This window comes from Curcuma longa, chromosome 4 (assembly GCF_044706935.1).
Source record: "Curcuma longa cultivar G26 ecotype Majalengka, Jawa Barat chromosome 4, ITB_CL_G26_1.1, whole genome shotgun sequence".
Classification (NCBI taxonomy): domain Eukaryota; kingdom Viridiplantae; phylum Streptophyta; class Magnoliopsida; order Zingiberales; family Zingiberaceae; genus Curcuma; species Curcuma longa.
Genome location: NC_133864.1, coordinates 5,623,444 through 5,640,957, shown reverse-complemented (window position 1 = coordinate 5,640,957; position 17,514 = coordinate 5,623,444). Strand labels below are relative to the sequence as shown.

Below are 17,514 nucleotides of genomic sequence, written 5' to 3'. Positions count from 1 at the left end.
GTCGAACGCCGGCGAGGGATCGATTGAGAACCTGAGACGACGGCGAAGAAAGGGAGTTCGAGGAGGACAGGGTAGAGCGGAGCGTTTTCAGTTCGGCCTGCGTTCTTATGGTGAAGGAGCGGGAAGGGAAAGGATCCTGTCCAAGTACCGATATAGGAAAAATTGTAATCTTCAATTGATTGAATAACACAAACCGTCCGATTATTGATGACTATCAAACTTTAATTTACCAATTCAAACTGTTACCGGAGGGAATCCGAAGAGTAGATACCGAGAGAGCGGTACACTGACGCAGGTGGGTGAGTTTGGCGAGTCGTACGCAGGAGTGGGACACCAAAGAGGCCCACTTTGCTAACGAGTTACTTCGATGGTGTTGGGACGGGTACATTGTTCAGCTCACAAATAACGGCTCTAAAATTGGCATTTGAAATTTCAAATTTGAATTCGGCCAGCCCCACTGCATTAGTGCTGCAGGGGGCAATTTATATTTTAATTTGAAATTGTGAATTAACTACGAATTAATTTAACACTAAATTAAATACATTGAATTCTGTCGATTGCATTCTAAAGTGGATATTCATATTTTTGAAAATAAAAATAATTAAGTCTAAAGGTATGATTTGATGCATTAAAATACAATGTAAATAACTTTGTCTCATGATTGTAAACTTGGATACATTCACCTAAAGGAAAAAATAAAATAAAATATTTAGTTTTTGATTATTTTATATGTTTTAACATGGTAAAGGATCTCATGTCAACTCCATTTTTAAAAAACATTTTTTTATCATGATTGACAATTTATCATCATGATAATTAAATAGCTATGGAAGATAATTTTTCTAAATGAGGGTAAAAAATAAGATAAAGATCAATTTTAATATTCAAAGTAGAATTTGATTGGCCCAAACTAACAATACTTATCACTTTATAAAAGGAATATGACATGTGATAACCATATGTAATATTCTTTGTGTAATTCAAAATCGAGATTGGTGACATATAGATACTAATAGAAAAGGTTTGAAGGGTTTCTTATATCGTGGCGGCCCCATGGGTGGCCAAATTGACGGCCCAACTGGCGACCCCTTATGTCGTCAACTGATGACCCTCGGCCGTGCCGTTACTCACTAGGTCTTTCCACCCCTTGGTCGCGCCGCTCACTTGGCTACCAGGATTCATAAACTCTAGTACTTAACCTGGAGGTCTAGAGTTCGAGTCCTGGGGAAGGCAAAAATCCGCTGGCCAGTGGTGGAAAGACCTATTGAGTAACGGCACGGCCGAGGGTCGTCAGTTGACGACATAAGGGGTCGCCAGTTGGGCCGCCAATTGGGCCGCCCAAGGGACCGCCAAGGGGTCGCCAGTTGGGCCGCCCAAGGGGCCAAGGGGCCGGGTCGTTACAGTAGGACATCCAAATTGTCACCCAGACACCTATGGTTCAATCCCCAGTTATGGTGTATTTGCAAGAATTTTCTCAAAATGGGGAGCGCAATCAAAGGATGTTGGGCGTTTGAGTTGGTCGTTGCGTGCACTTCCCGATTTATACTGGTGGCTAGTGAGAAATTTCCATGGGACCAAATTGATCACTTCAAAGATAGTCAATAGGGCTAATTGGAATTTATCATTTTTGCAAGGGTTCCTTATATCGAATTATACAGACTATCTTTTTAATTTTATATAATTTTTATTGTTTTGCATAATTATATTCATCCATTTTAACTATCTTTTCGTTATCTTTTATTTCAAAATTAATATACTTTAAAAAAAAACATAAACATGTGGCAAAAAAAAAGCACAAATTATATTTACACAAAAGCCCTCTTTGTGCTCCCGTATTTACAATGGCAGACCAACGACGACGAAGACGGTAGCCAAAACTTTAGATCAGCGGCGGCGGTGCTCCTACTTATGCGTCATGTTGGAGGCGAAGGAGATAGGCGTGGAGGAGAGCATCGGAATGGATCTCGACCAGCGAGCGACGGAAGTAGCATCACCGCCGGCGACGGCGCCACTATCACAGGAGGTGCAAACGGGAGTGCCCAAGGGAAAAGGCCGAGGAGAAAGGTTTCCAGCGCGGATCTCAGCGAGCTCCTCGTTGAGACGGCGGTTCTCCGCCCGAAGCGTCTCGCAGCACCGCTTCATGTACTTGCACTCCATTTGCGCATGCTTTAGGTTCGTCCTATTCATTAATCAATCAACCTATCAAATTCTTTAATCTCCTACTTGTTCTTCGAGCTTAATAAATGATGAAAATTGGTTGTTGTTGTTTTTTTTGTATCACCTGGCTCTTCTGTTCTGGAACCAGACTTCTACCTGTCGAGGACGAAGGTTGAGCTGCTTCGCCAGCGCCGCCCTCTCCCCCTGAAACAGATCACAGCAAAGATTGAATTGTGATGCTCTGTTAATGATTTTGATGCCGGATTATGTTGGACCTCACCGAACCGAGAGTGTTGTGGATATTGAAGGTTTGTTCCAGTTGCACCGACTGTTGCGCGCTGAGGCGTAGCTTCTTCGTCTTCTTCTCCGGCGACTTCTCCACCTCTGTTTTGTCGGCGGATGGAACCTGGTTCATGTCGAAATCTCTCGGCAGGGAAATCGCGATGCCTGCGAAATTTAGTACCTTGACCAGTTTTAGAACGAGCTGTTGATCCCGAGACTACTGAAATCAAAATCGGAGCTGTATGGACTTGAATTAGCTGGGAAACGAAACCGCGGTGGATCGCCGGGAGAACTCCGCTCCTCCTTCATTTCCGTTATTTCATCCTCCTCTTCCTCCATCGAAGAACCAAACTCAACGGAGGGCCTCGACGGTCCCTCGCCTAAGCTCAAGCTCAGCTCTAAGCCTTTCATGGAGATAGGAGATGGGGAGGCAGCAAACACGTCGGGATGCATCCTATTGCCTAGAGAAAGTCAACCATCGGTTCAACTCAAAGTCAACATTGGTTGACCCTTTGTCGCGCATGATTGGCTCGTGGAATACAAATACAGGAATTGCACGAAACGAAAGCAAACGTTGAAAGAGAACAATAAATAATTAGATTAATGGGATTTGAAATTAGATTAATAATTAGTTGGTGACGAGTTTCCATTAGAAAAAGAAGGAAATTTTCATTTCATTTTCAAGTTTACTTTTTTGATTTTTTAAAGTTTAAGTGTTCAATTATTGCACAATTAAGTGAATCAATAAAATACTGGTAATGATTCTATAATTATTTTGATAAATAATTCAATAATGTCGATGATTACAAAAATTACGACAAGTGAATTTCTGATTAGGGATCAGTAATCAATTGTGGATTCCTAGGGTGACATTGTAAATATCTGATTAGCTAATATAATGGAAAGATCAGGGAACAATTTGATGATAGATTAATACCGAATTAAAGTAAAAATTTAGCAACTAATTACCTAGTAGAGAGAGATATGAATTAGTTAATCAGACATTTTCTTCATTTCTTGTTTATTTATTTATTTTGGCAAAAGGATAATTGAAAACGTAAAAAATATGAAAATATAAGAAAAACGAGAATGCAACGAGGAGTTATATATATATTGCACGGGCGTCCGGAAATAATCTGGACGTCCGACAGGTGTCCCTCATGGAAAGACGCACAGTGTCCATATGTATATATATTTATAGTCACAAACTAATTATATTTAAAAGCTTGATTAAGCCATGATTTTGAAAAAATAATTATCTGCTAATTGGTTTTATCTTATAATTATAATTATAGCCGTGTCTGGATCTCTTCGCCCTCGCTCACCACCGACGACGACACCACGAAGGAGTTCTCCTCCAAAGCCGCCGCCGCCGCCGCCATGAAATACTGCTCCTTGCAGGCGCAGCACGTTACTTGAAGCATGGCCGCGTTGACGTGATTGACGGCGCGGTCCCTGGCTGCGCGCGCCGCCGGCCGAGCTCCGCTTCCGCATGCTGCCGGATCCTTCGCGCCCTCTCCAGCTCCCACAGCACCATCTCCACCTGCTGGGCCGCCTCCTCCTCCTGATCCCCTACTTCGCCTCCATCTACGGCACCCGGAGCTGCGGGCCGAGGGAGAGCTGCAAAGTGCAAAGCAACGGCCTTGGAGTACACCTCTATGTTCTCCGCCGGCGGCGAAGCAGGGGATTCCTCTGCCGCTGGGTCAGTACTCAGTAGTGATGCCGCAAGTGGAAGGAGGCATGAGCTGCAGGAGCCCGATGCCCCCGATCACGACGGGAGCCAGTAGAGGTGTCGGTGCTGGAGGGGCTCGTAGAATAATATAGCACCGGCGCTAGGCTCTGCCGGCGGCGCAGTGTCTTGGTGCTCAATGAAGCTCTCCACTCGGTGACAATTAAGAACAGTAGTCATTCATCAAAATTCACTATTAATTAATCAAATTTATACTTTTGTCGCTGTCTAATCAATTAAAATTTATTTTTTAAATAATAAATTACTAAATCTCGACGAGGCTGCAATTTATGTACGTCGACAAGACGCGGCCGCAGTGGCAGGCGTGGCCGCGAGTTCGGAGAGGACGGCGTCAGCCTTGGCAAAGCGAGCGCAGGCCCACTCCCGCCTCCCGCTATGCTTCCGCCGGAAGTGCTTCTTGTTGGCTCAGAATCTACAAAAACCACATCGGTAGCACAAAGCAAAGAAGACAAAAAAACAACGAAAAGAAGAAGGCAACGAGAAGAGGAAAAAAGAGAGCAGATCCTTCACGAAAACTTTATTCTGCAGTGAATGAATTTCTATTCACAGTTGCTTGTATTTATACACCGAACGTGATAAGATCTCACACTAATTAAGCCACAGATTTGACTCCACGTAACCCATAGAAATAGGAAAAGATAAACGAAGATAAACCACTAACGTCATCGTAGGATAAGAAAGACTAAGTCTAAAAGTTATCGAAAAAAACGTTAACTAAAACACCTATCAGGATTATTTGCTAATATTACTCCCCCTAATCCTGATATGGCTGTAAATCATGAACGCCGAGTAGTTGTCGCATGGCAGCTAACTTCACTCCCGGCAGTGCATTCGTATCCATCAGCAGAAATTGTCAGCCATTCTCAATTAACTTGGGGACTTTATTTTCCCTGGAGCTTAGAAGCCCTCGCTGGAAAACCTTTATTATGGAAGAACTGAACCTTGTCAATTTTTCTGTTTGAGAAGAATTTATAAACTGCAACAAGAAGCGCTCCCATTGTTCTGAGGCATATGTCTCAAGATCCTCTAAGATTGGTAATCTTACGGTTGTACTCAATGGCATTGGTTCTCTAGGTAAAGTCCCACCATTCACAAGGTGCTTTTGAATATTGATCTGGAACTTTGGGTTTATCTTATAGCTTGTCTCCTTCTTTCTGTCATTAACTTCAAGGAAAACCCTCAGTTGAGGCAACCTATCACTGGCCACTTTGTGTTTGGAAAACCCATCAGGAAGCAACCACTCTTCCACTGACTTTGCTGTTATTGCAGTATCAATGTACAACATTTGCAAAATGTACCTCTTAGCCATAGGGGGCAATGATCTGAGAACGGCTTCGCAGATGAAAGCACTGTCGTAGAGCTTGTCCAGCTTCACATCCGGCAAAGCCGCCACCATATCCATGAAGTTCTTGGCGACGATCCGCACCTGCGGCATCTTCTCCTTCCGTGGGATCACAAATCGAGGAGCAGGGCGGCGTGCTCCTTCCTTCATTGCTTCGTACCAGCAAGCCTCGGTTGCAGCCTCTTGGTAACAGGTCGGCTCTTCAGACATCATCAGCATTATCTCATTCTCTTCTTTATCAATACCAACCACTTCCTCAGTGTTGGCATAGATATCAGCAAAGGACCTAAAACGGACTGGCCCTTCATCAGATTCAGGTGAGGTAGTTGCATGAGTGTTCGATGATGATGTAGATGGACTTGATGCTCCTGTCGATGATGGTGTAGATGGGCTTGATGATGGTGTAGATGAACTTGACGCTCTCGTCACGGTTGCTGTCGGTGGTGTGGCATCTTCCGCCCCTGCCTCAATGTCTGCTGCAACAATCACCTCGTCGGTATTGAACGCATCCACCACCATAAATTCTGGTAGGTCTTCTTTATTATCAGCACCTGCGTTCCATATCCATTCACTATTTTCTTGAAACACTACATCTCTACTTACTTGTAGCTTGCCATGCCTTGGATCAAACAGACGATGAGCTTTGCAGCCTTCCTCGACACCCAAGTATACCATGGGTGAACTTCTGTCGTCAAGTTTCTTAAGGTGAGGGGTTGTGTTTTTCACATATGCAACACAACCGAACACCCTCAAGTGAGCAAGATGTGGCTTCCTCCCCATCCAAGCTTCAAATGGGGTACGCTCTCCTAGCGCCTTAGTTGGGAGACGGTTTAGTAGATAGACAGCATGCCTAACCGCCTCTCCCCAGAACCTTGCCGGCATATGTGTACCCTTGAGGAGAGATCTTGCCATGGCCATAACGGTGCGATTACGGCGCTCCACAACACCATTCTGTTGGGGTGTGTAGGGAGCCGTGAGGTGCCGCTCGATTCCTTCATTTTCACAGAACTGAGTGAACTCCGTGGATAGAAACTCGCCGCCCCGGTCTGTTCGGAGTGTTCTGATCTTGTACCTAGTCTTGTTCTCCGTCAAGACTTTGAACTTCTTGAAAGCTTGGAATGCGTCATTCTTTGCTGCTAATACAAACACCCACATCCACCTTGTGAAATCATCAACAATTAAAAGAAAATACTTGTTACCGGCGAGTGTACATGGTGAGATTGGCCCGCAAATATCAGCATGGAGAAGTTCCAACGGCTTCTCTGCTCTAAAGTTTGCTTGGTACGGGAATGGTGACCTTGCATGCTTGGCCATCACACACACCTCGCAAAACTTGTTTGGCTGGGGCAATAGTGGCACACCAACTGCCAATTTCTTCTCCCCCAAAAGCTTCAAGTCCTGGAAATTGACATGTCCGAGCCTTGCATGCCATAACCAGGTTGGGTCTTCTAGGCTTGCTATGAGACAGACTTGCTTGAATGTCTTCAAGGTTATCTTGTACAAGCGATTTTGTGTTCGCTTTACCCGCATCAAGAGCTTCCCGCTCCTATCAATCACCTTCATGGTATCTCCTTCCATGTGCACCTCGTTCCCAGTTTCTGTCAATTGACCAAGACTCATAATATTACTACAAAGTTTCGGAATGTAGTATACCTCATGGAGAGCCTTCTGATCGCCATTCTTGCATTCAAACACAACCGTTCCCTTGCCCATTATCTCAATGGTTGATCCATCGCCAAATCTCACCCTCCCGGTGATGGTTTCATCTAGTTCTTGAAACTTCTCGCGATGACCGGTCATGTGGTTGCTAGCACCGTTGTCAAGGTACCAGACGTCTTTATCTTCTCCATTCTCAACATTGCGATACATATCCGGTAGGAACCTTTCTTCGCTGAGTAGAATGGTATCCTGCCGCTCACGCCTTGTGTGAGACTCCTCGTGGGACACTGTCATCATCAGTGCTGGCTCTTCATCGGTGGCACAAGTGAGGTGAGCCTCATCACGACGCTTGTTGTAGCATTCAGACGCATAATGCCCCATTTTCTCACAGTTGAAACATTTTATATGTCTCTTGTCATGAGCGCCATTGCCGCTAGTGCCTCCTGCACTGTCTTGGCGCTGCATACCACGGCCACGTCCGCGCCCTCGCCCACGCCCACGCCAGTTGCCACGACTGGGATTGCTGGATCCACGCCCCTTGTCTCCTGATGAAGTGCCCACGTTGCTCCCCTTCTGTCGCATTTGCCATTCGGCATGAGTAAGGAGGAGCTCACCTTCAGTGTTGTTGGTGTTGCCATGTAATCGTAATGTTCGTTCTTCATACGCCTTCAGTCGCCCTATAGCCTCCTCAAACGGCATAGTCTCAAGGTCGTGGAACTGCTCAATACCGGCAACAATAGGGAAGAATTTATCAGGGACAGAATCGAGCAACTTCTTTACCAGAGAGGAATCTTCAAGCGTGGCACCAAGGGTGGAGAACTTGCTGCTCAAGGCGCTGAGTTTTCCCGCAAACTCATCAATCGTCTCGGTCTCCTTCATCCGGAGGGCGTCAAACTCGCTTTTCAATGTTTGTACGCGTGCCTTCTTCACCCGATCACTACCAAGATACCTCGTCTTGAGGCTATCCCAGACTTCCTTCGCCGTCTTCTTATTTGCGATTTGAAGAAGGATGTCTTCGGGGACACACTGCAAGATATATGCACGTGCCTTTTTGTCCTTCTTTGCATCTACTTGGGCTCCTTCTGCTGGCTCCACCGCCTCCCAGACTCCCTGGGCATCAAGAATCGCCTCTGTCTTGATTGCCCACACAGTGTAATTGTGAGGGCTTAGCATCGGATAGAGAAATGGCACTCCGCCGTTCTCCTTCACAGCAGCTTGTGGGATGCCCGACATTTTTGTAGAATCGTGGATTCAAGGCTCTGATACCAATTGTTGGCTCAGAATCGATGATTCACACCCGAAGCACAAAGCAAAGAGAACAAAAAACAAAGAAAATTAAAAAGGCAACGAGAAGAGGAAAAGAGAGCAGATCCTTCACGAAAACTTTATTCTGCAGTGAATGAATTTCTATTCACAGTTGCTTGTATTTATACACCCAACGTGATAAGATCTCACACTAATTAAGCCACAGATTTGACTCCACGTAACCCATAGAAATAGGAAAAGATAAACGAAGATAAACCACTAACGTCATCGTAGGATAAGAAAGACTAAGTCTAAAAGTTATCGAAAAAAAACGTTAACTAAAAAACCTATCAGGATTATTTGCTATGTGAGACTTTGATTACATCTCAACAATCCTCCCCTCAAACAGACTTTTATTACATCCTAACAATTCTCTCCTCAAACAAAGGACCATTGGAAGCTCCTCTACCATTATCCTCATAGTTCGGGTCTAAACTCCCTCATGAGTTCCCCTACCATTATTCTCATGGTCCGGGTCCAAACTCCCTCAAGAGCTCCCCTACTATTATCCTTATGGTTCGGGTTCGAACTCTCTCAAAAGCCCCTCTACCATTATCCTCATGGTCCAGGTCTGAACTCCCTCAGGAGCTCCCCTATCATTATCCTCATAGTCCAAGTCCGAACTCCCTCAAGAGCTCCCCTATCATTATTCTCATGGTTCGGATCCGAACTTCTTCAGGAGCCCCCCTACCATTATTCTCATAGTCCAGGTCTGAACTCCCTCAAGAGCTCCCCTATCATTATCCGCATGGTCCGGGCCCTGAACTCCCTCAGAAGCCCCCCATCATTATCCTTATGGTCCGGATCTGAACTCCCTCAAGAGCCTCCTACTATTATTCTCATGGTTCGGGTTTGAACTCTTTCAGGAGCATTCCAACAATCCTCCCCTCGAATAAAGAACCACTAGAAGCCCCTCTATCATTATTCTAATGGTCTGGGTCCGAACTCCTTCAGGAGCATCCCAACAATCCTCCCCTCAAACAAAAGACTATTGGAAGCCCCTCTACCATTATCCTCATGATCCAGGTCCAAACTCCCTCATGAGCTCCCTACCATTATCCTTACGATCCGGGTCCGAACTCCCTTAGGAGCCCCTCTACCATTATCCTCATGGTCCAGGGCCGAACTCCTTTAGGAGCATCCCAACAATCCTCCCAGCAAACAAAGAATCACTGGAAATCCCTCTACTATTATCCTCATGGTCTGGGTCCAAACTCCCTCATGAGCTCTCCTATCATTATCCTTATAGTCCGAGCATCCCTCACTTCCTTCATTTTTCCTGAGGGTATAATATTGTTTATTTTGTGCCTTAAGCCCTCGTGATTTTATTTTCAGGCTTAACCTAAAAGGCCTAATACTAATAGAGATATCTTTCATATTATAAATCCATGATATTTTTCATATATTTTTCATATATTTTCAATGTAAAATTTCGATTACATCCCAATATTATAATGACAGCGCTTGTGAATCCTTAATTAATTATAATCTCCGGCTGGTTAAGAAGATTGGTAGTGTTTAGGGCCAACAATCCTCCTAATTATGAACTTCAACTGTACATTTTAACAAATCTACACATACTTTTTAAATCTTATAATAAATCCAATACACTATTCATTTAATAAAACATTTTAAAATTTATTTAATGAATGAACATTTTATTAACATATGGCTTGTGTTTTTTTTTAATCTTTTCTATATTTATATAAAGATGATATGTAGCGTGTAGTATATTAGATTTATTAAAATATTAAAATTTTTTTGCTAGATTCACTTTTAGTCGGTAAAATATTTTTTGAAAAATAATTAACAATATTATTGTTGTGCGGGCCCAATGCTTCATGGGTTACGTGGTCTCGGACCCTGGTACCAATTGGGCTTTAAATTCGGCCCAACTCAATTATATCAATGTTTGTATATAATTTTTTTTAAAAAAATTTTAACGTAAAAAACAATTTAAAAAAATAATGTCCACGATAATTTTCTTTGCAAGTGCGTCAAGGACTTTTGTTTCATCTCAAAAATGGGTGGAGTAGATGAAAAGTTAAGTCAAAGTCAACCATGTGTATTTTCAAAGTCTTCCTTTGAATTTATTTATTTATTTTTCATTTTTCCTCAATATTATGTCGCCTAGTGAAGTCATAAACGACTTATTCCAAACACGCGGAATAAAATAAAAGAAATTCGTATTTTCAAAAATTATTTCACCAAAAAAAACTATGCTCCACAAAAGGAATCCAGTTAGTCAAATCGCGACGTGGCAGAGTGGTAGGTTTAAGAGCGCGGAGTAGGTGAGCGATGTGTGAATTTTGTATATTGAGCCTTTGAAAATCAAATATTACGCATTACAAAAGTATACAAGCATTAATTTCCACCGACTCGAAAATTAAAATAATATTAATATTAATTTGTTAGATTCATGAGATATTTGACAAGGACTAAACACACTTTTGACTAGCGTGCTGAGAAAATTTACAAATGGAAATTTTTATAATTATTATGATAAACCTTAACAAACTTGAATTGAATCGTACGTTAAACACAATCATAATAAACTTGAAGTGAAAGTACTTGTTCATTATACACGCCTAAACAAACCTTAAACATGTGAATAATGAAGCTTAATATGACACTTAATTAGAGCATTTTAAAAATCATTCGATGTAAATAAATATATTTAATTAAAATTAATAATATTTTATGTGAATGAAATTAGAAGTATAAATAATACAATTATTAATTAATTATATTTATAATATAATTAAGTTGATTGAGTAGAATAGTGGTCACTGTGGTGTTAGGTGATTGCAAGCTTTTATATAAACCCTTCGCCGTCTGCATTCCCTTGCTCAATCCCTTGTATTCGGTGGCCATGGCTTCGCTCACAGATCTCATCAACCTCAACCTCTCCGACACTACCGAGAAGATCATCGCCGAGTACATATGGTGAGCTCATCTTCTCGATCGCTAAGCTTCCCCTTGGTTTTGCTCTTTAATCTGTTGCTTTTTGGATGATAGTTAGACCTTTTCCGTGCTTTTGATCTTTTTGCTCCTTGCTGGGTTTCTCGCTTGGTTCTAGGCGTCTACTCAAAGGGATCGTGGGTTCTGTGGCAGTTCGATCGAATGTTTATTAATTCTGCTTCTTTTTTGGTGTGATCTTTTGGTTTCTGATTTCCTGTTTTGGGTTTTAGTTTACCGATCGGATTTCATTTTTTTATGCGATCGTACGGAGAAACCTACGGATGAATGTATTTTGGTTCCTTTTCCTTTTTTTTGTGGATCTCTGCTATTTCCTTGTTCATCACATATATCCATCCTCGTTTAATCCATTTTTTTCCTTTTTGTTTTGATTTTGCGTATGGACCAAAAACTGTCTCTTGGCTTGTAGATGCTATTAGATATTTTCCCCTTATAGCAAACATTTTTGGTTATTTTGCGAGTTGTATTAAATTTTACTCGACGATTCACGGTGGAATTTGGAGTATGCAGTCAAAGAGACTCCCTGCTTTGCTGCGTTTCAAGGATCTTTATTTTTGTTGTTTTTCAATTTAACGGTTGAACATCCTTTACTTCTCTTGTTTTTTGTCTAGCTGAAGCGGTGGAGACTAGATTATACCTTCCTGATTGATTCATCAATGCTTCTTGGAGCCTCTTGGCTATTTAACTTTTGAGACCTTTAATTTTGAAGTTTTGGTCAAATTTGATTTTTCAACCCCTCTAGTATTTTGAGGGACCAGTGCTTACTCCAGGAAATCGCTGTGTTAATTTATCGTCTGGAGACTTAAAAAGGCTTCTATCTATTTCAGGATTGGTGGGTCTGGTTTGGATATAAGAAGCAAGGCCAGAGTAAGCTATATGAACAACCTTTTTCCTTTTTATTTTCTAGTTGAATTTCTATTTTCCATCTACACCTTCGGCCTTGATGTCTCAGTTTAGTGCAGATGATATAACTGTCCATCTTTTTCTTTCTTACAGACTCTCCCTGGTCCCGTTACTGATCCATCCAAGCTTCCAAAATGGAACTATGATGGTTCAAGCACAGGACAAGCTCCCGGTGAGGACAGTGAAGTGATCTTGTAGTAAGTTCATAACCTTCATACACATCTATATTTTGGTTTGGGTGTTTAATTTTGGTAATAACTTTCATTTCTATGTCATGTTGACAATTTCTTTTGGATGTATCTTGCAGTCCTCAAGCTATCTTCAAGGATCCATTCAGGAGGGGAAATAACATTCTTGTAAGTGTATTGGTCTTTTCTGATTAGCTTGCTAATTGTGGTCCTTAGCTTTTATTCCAATCGTCTGTACGCAATTGTCTTGCAGACACACTCAAAGGCAATGCCTTTTGAAATTGTTTTCCAAAAATTTTGGTCAATTTGATGAAACTGTTGTGAAGTTGTTTCTTTTTCTAAATAGGAGCATGAAGCATTGCTGGAGTACAAAAAAATTTAAACCAATATTATAATATATCATTTTATTGATTAGCTGTCACTGTTTGCCCCTGAAGATTAGGTTGCAGGTCTCATTGAATTAATGAATAGTAGTAATATTTTTCTTTTGTCATGTTGTGATCCATGTATTTGTCTAAATGATGTCATTGAATATTTTCCATTGTCATAATTTTATTTGAAAGAGTTGTTCAAGGAGTAGAACAGTGGTACCATCCCGTTTAGCTGTCAACTAATAGCATGGATTTTCTCTTCTTTGTTCCTCATTTTTTCTTTGACAAACTTTACCAATTCGTATATGTGAATATATTGATATGACCGAATATAACATCTCTTTGTTGATTGGTAGGTCATTTGTGACTGTTACACCCCAGCTGGAGAGCCAATCCCTACTAACAAGAGATACCACGCTGCTAAGATTTTTAGCCATCCTGATGTTGTTGCCGAAGAGCCTTGGTATGCATGACATATGCTACCTATGATTTAGCCTGCTCTTCTGAGATGTTGTTCTTATCGTTTAACATTGTCGTTCATTTCATTTAGGTATGGAATTGAGCAGGAGTACACCCTTTTGCAAAAGGATGTCAAGTGGCCTCTTGGCTGGCCTCTTGGTGGTTTCCCCGGTCCCCAGGTAAAATAGTGAATTAGATACTAGACTGTAGGATTTGGCTCCAAGGATTTCACTTTTTTCCTCTTTAGATCCTTATATGTTTGCTTATACATAATACAGTGTTCATTGTAAAGCTGCTCATGTAATTCCACTAGCAAATTTTAGCTTAAAAACTCTAGGATTATGTTTTTTTCTTTTTCTTTTACGTTAAATCTGCCAAGGTCACCTAGTGGGATAAGACTTGGTTGTTGTCATCGTCGTCTTCTTTTACATTAAATCTAGTGCAATGTCGCATATTTTTTCCCTTTTCTTTGACAATGCTTGAGAGTTAATGTAGTGAGATCAACTATTCTATCTGTTTGATAATATTGAGTCGTCTGTTAATTTGAGAGATGAATTAAAACACCTGAACTACATACGTTGTAGTTCTAATCACTCAACTCATATTCCAGGGCCCGTACTACTGTTCTGCCGGTGCTGATAAATCTTTTGGCCGTGACATAGTTGATGCTCACTACAAAGCCTGTCTTTATGCTGGCATCAACATCAGCGGTATCAATGGGGAAGTCATGCCTGGACAAGTAAATCTGTTTTTTTTTTCTTGTTGTTACAGTAGCTTTTGTATTTTTTTTAATTGCCATATTTTTGTAACAATTTGCATAATTTGCAACTTCTGTTTTGCAGTGGGAATTCCAAGTTGGCCCTGTTGTTGGCATTTCATCGGGTGATCAACTGTGGGCTGCTCGTTACATTCTTGAGGTATTTGAAGTTTCATCACTACAACTTCCATGTAATCACAACTTTGCATGGTAGCAACTGGCACTATGTTTTTTTATCAGATCAGAATTTGACATGCTAATCCATTTGTGTTTTTATCATTTACAGAGGATCACTGAAATTGCAGGAGTAGTTCTCTCCTTGGATCCAAAGCCAATCCAGGTACAAATTTGGCCTTGTTATTTATTTATTCTGAACAGATAATTCTCATTCTAGTAAGGAGTTCTTGTCTATGTATCTAAGAACAATTGTTTTCTTTCGAGTAGGGAGATTGGAATGGTGCCGGGGCTCACACAAACTACAGGTAATAAAAAAAAAACAAGGCTCTCATCTAAATGTGATTCATTCAATATATTCTGTTTCTACATTCCTTAAATTGTTCTTTATGAATATGTTCCCTCCAGTACCAAGTCCATGAGGAGTGATGGTGGATTTGATATTATTAAGAGTGCTATTGCGAAGCTTGGCAAGAGGCACAAAGAGCACATTGCTGCCTATGGTGAAGGAAATGAGCGTCGTCTCACTGGACGACATGAAACTGCTGATATCAACACCTTCCTATGGGTATGTAAACTGCATTTTCCCCACTACAATACAAGTGACCACACTTGCTACAAAAGCTATACATTCACAATTATAACAGCCTCCAAAATATTTATAGAAGCAAAACTCTCTGAAAAGTGGGCACTTCATCTGATAACTGTATATTATGATTCGTAGGGCGTTGCCAATCGTGGTGCATCCATCCGTGTTGGTCGCGAGACGGAGAAGGATGGCAAAGGTGGATTTCTCCTTCCCTTGCAAAATCTCGTGATCTTTCTGAAGTTACACATTCGTTGCCAACTGTTTAAGAAATCACATTAATTCATACTGTTTTCATCTCCTCAGGCTACTTCGAGGACCGGAGGCCAGCTTCAAACATGGATCCATATGTGGTTACCTCAATGATTGCTGAGACTACCATTCTCTGGAAACCATAGAGCTGGTTCTCTCTTTGTCGTGGTGGTGGTGGCATGATCGATTGTTGAACGCTTGAACTTAATTTCACTTGTGGTGGTGTAGTTTAGATTTGCCATTTGCTCTGTTGTTGCTTATGATTTTTATTGCATTCTCAGAAGAAATATACCTGAATTAATGTACGATCTGATGAAGAATCAATGCTCATCGACTGAGATGATGTTGATTGGTTGTCTTGCTATATCAAAGTTGGCTTATTATGATAAAGCAGAACGCTATGTTTTAGTCTATGTTTCTAAAAGGTATTAGGTCCTATCATCTATGTCGTCTACATGTTCGTGTTCTTTCTTGCTGAATGCTGTCTTTAGTTGGTTTCTTGCAGAATGATCAAGTCTGATATGAATTTTTAATGAATCAAATAAAATTTATTATTCTTTAAAAAAATAGATTAAATAAATATAAATAAGCTTTTAAATTAGCCATCGAGCATATTAACATGTCTGAATCATTCATAATCTCGCTTCTAAAGTATCTACAATCCACTTTTATTATAACACCTTTTATTTCATTATGAGATCCATTGTTACCTATTCATTATAATAATATATCTTTTTTATCTATATTTTTTTTAATATTAAAATTCATTATTTATGGGTCTTACTATCTATTCAATCATTTTAAAATTATAACATATTAAATAAATATATTTTAAAATATTAAAATTATTATTATTATTTTTAATAATAATTTTAAAAATTTATAATTTGTTAATAAAAATTAAAACTAACCGTCCTTTAATAAAATTTTATTTAATTTTAAAATAATCATTAAAATCAACCGTTTTAATAACTATAATTAAAAAATACATATGGGGTGGATTAACTTGCTGACTAATCCACCTCACTTTTAACCTCTATAATGATATTTAACATCAATGAAGTGTTATAACACCTGTTAAAATATTGATTGTGCTTTTAACCTTTCGTACGATGGAACACTTCCTGTGATAAATAATTAGCAACACGACAAGTCATTTTGTTTTTGACATTCAAGTGTTCCTTTTATTTTTATATTTATTAACCCTTCGCACATTATATTTATCATCTTTAAATAATCTAATATTCATGAATAAATTTAGTATTCAATTTGATAAAAATTTATTTATATCAATACATATGATATCAATTAAATTAATAAAATTGAATAACTTATTAAATTAAATAAATAAATTTGAATATTCATTATTAATATTTGTGATATAATAATCAAAGTGTTAAATAAATAAATAAAATTTAAAATAAATAAATTTATATTATCAAATTTAATAATCAATTAAAAATTAAAAATATAAAAATTTTAAATAATCAATAAGTTTGAATAAGAAGTTAATATTTAATAAACCAAAATGATAAAAAACAATCCTTAAATTTGATTTGAATTATTTTATGAAACTGAACTTAATTTGCTGTAATTTGCTGTAATTTTAAGTGGCATCACTATTATTCATTCCAAGGAATGAGGTGGCCGTGTGTGTAGGGCTGAGTATTTGATTTAAATTAAATTGAATTGAACCAAATCGAATCGAATTAATTGAAAATTAAATAAATTATTTTTTTTAACCAACCGAATCGATCAATTTTTTCAATAAAAATCAAACAAATCGAACTGATATTTTATCATTAATTCAAATTTTAACCAATTTTTTTAAATATTAAAAAAATTTTACTAATTAATTAGGATTTATAAATTTATTTACTTAAAATTTATAAATTATTTTTCTAGTTTGATGTTTGATTAATTTAGTTTATTCAGTTTAATCGAATAAAAAATTTTAAAATCGAAACTGTACTGAATTAATCGATTTTTAAAAAAAATAATTAAAATTCTGAAATAACTAAATTAAAATTTTTAATTTAATCGATTTGATCAATTTATTCGATTTAATCGAATTTTTTACTTACCCCTTAGTCGTGTCCAATTTTTGGGTTGCAACTTGCAACTTTCTCAACCTACATTTTTCTCACGTTTGAATTATTATACATCTAAAATTGTATGTAACATTTAAATTTATTTAAAGTGAAAAAAATATTGATTATTTATATATTTTAATTTACCAAATAAAGAAAAAAATTTCAAATGCTAAATTTGAAATTATAACACTTAATCAAGTGGTCAACTATAAAGTAAATCATACTTAGTTAAGTGGTCAACGATAAAGTAAATCATA

General features: G+C 39.1%; 1 protein-coding gene across 1 annotated transcript; it reads left to right on the top strand.

The window, feature by feature from the left end:
- Window positions 1-11,324: 11,324 nt before the first annotated feature.
- Window positions 11,325-15,577, top strand: LOC141826244 (glutamine synthetase nodule isozyme-like). The gene is made up of 13 exons (XM_074713487.1): window positions 11,325-11,441; window positions 12,302-12,341; window positions 12,471-12,574; window positions 12,685-12,733; window positions 13,293-13,399; window positions 13,487-13,574; window positions 14,006-14,134; window positions 14,238-14,312; window positions 14,439-14,492; window positions 14,597-14,634; window positions 14,735-14,894; window positions 15,051-15,111; window positions 15,219-15,577. The coding sequence occupies exons 1-13, from the start codon at window positions 11,368-11,370 to the stop codon at window positions 15,308-15,310; spliced, it is 1,071 nt and encodes a 356-aa protein (XP_074569588.1). The 5' UTR covers window positions 11,325-11,367; the 3' UTR covers window positions 15,311-15,577.
- Window positions 15,578-17,514: the final 1,937 nt, after the last annotated feature.

What these genes read in the sequence shown, in the direction of transcription:
- LOC141826244 (XM_074713487.1), top strand. Translation starts at nt 11,368, where the DNA reads ATGGCTTCGCTCACAGATCTCATCAACCTCAACCTCTCCGACACTACC. An exon ending in GTTGTTGCCGAAGAGCCTTG is followed by an intron (nt 13,400 to 13,486) that starts GTATGCATGACA and finishes CATTTCATTTAG; the next exon opens with GTATGGAATTGAGCAGGAGT. An exon ending in ATATCAACACCTTCCTATGG is followed by an intron (nt 14,895 to 15,050) that starts GTATGTAAACTG and finishes TATGATTCGTAG; the next exon opens with GGCGTTGCCAATCGTGGTGC.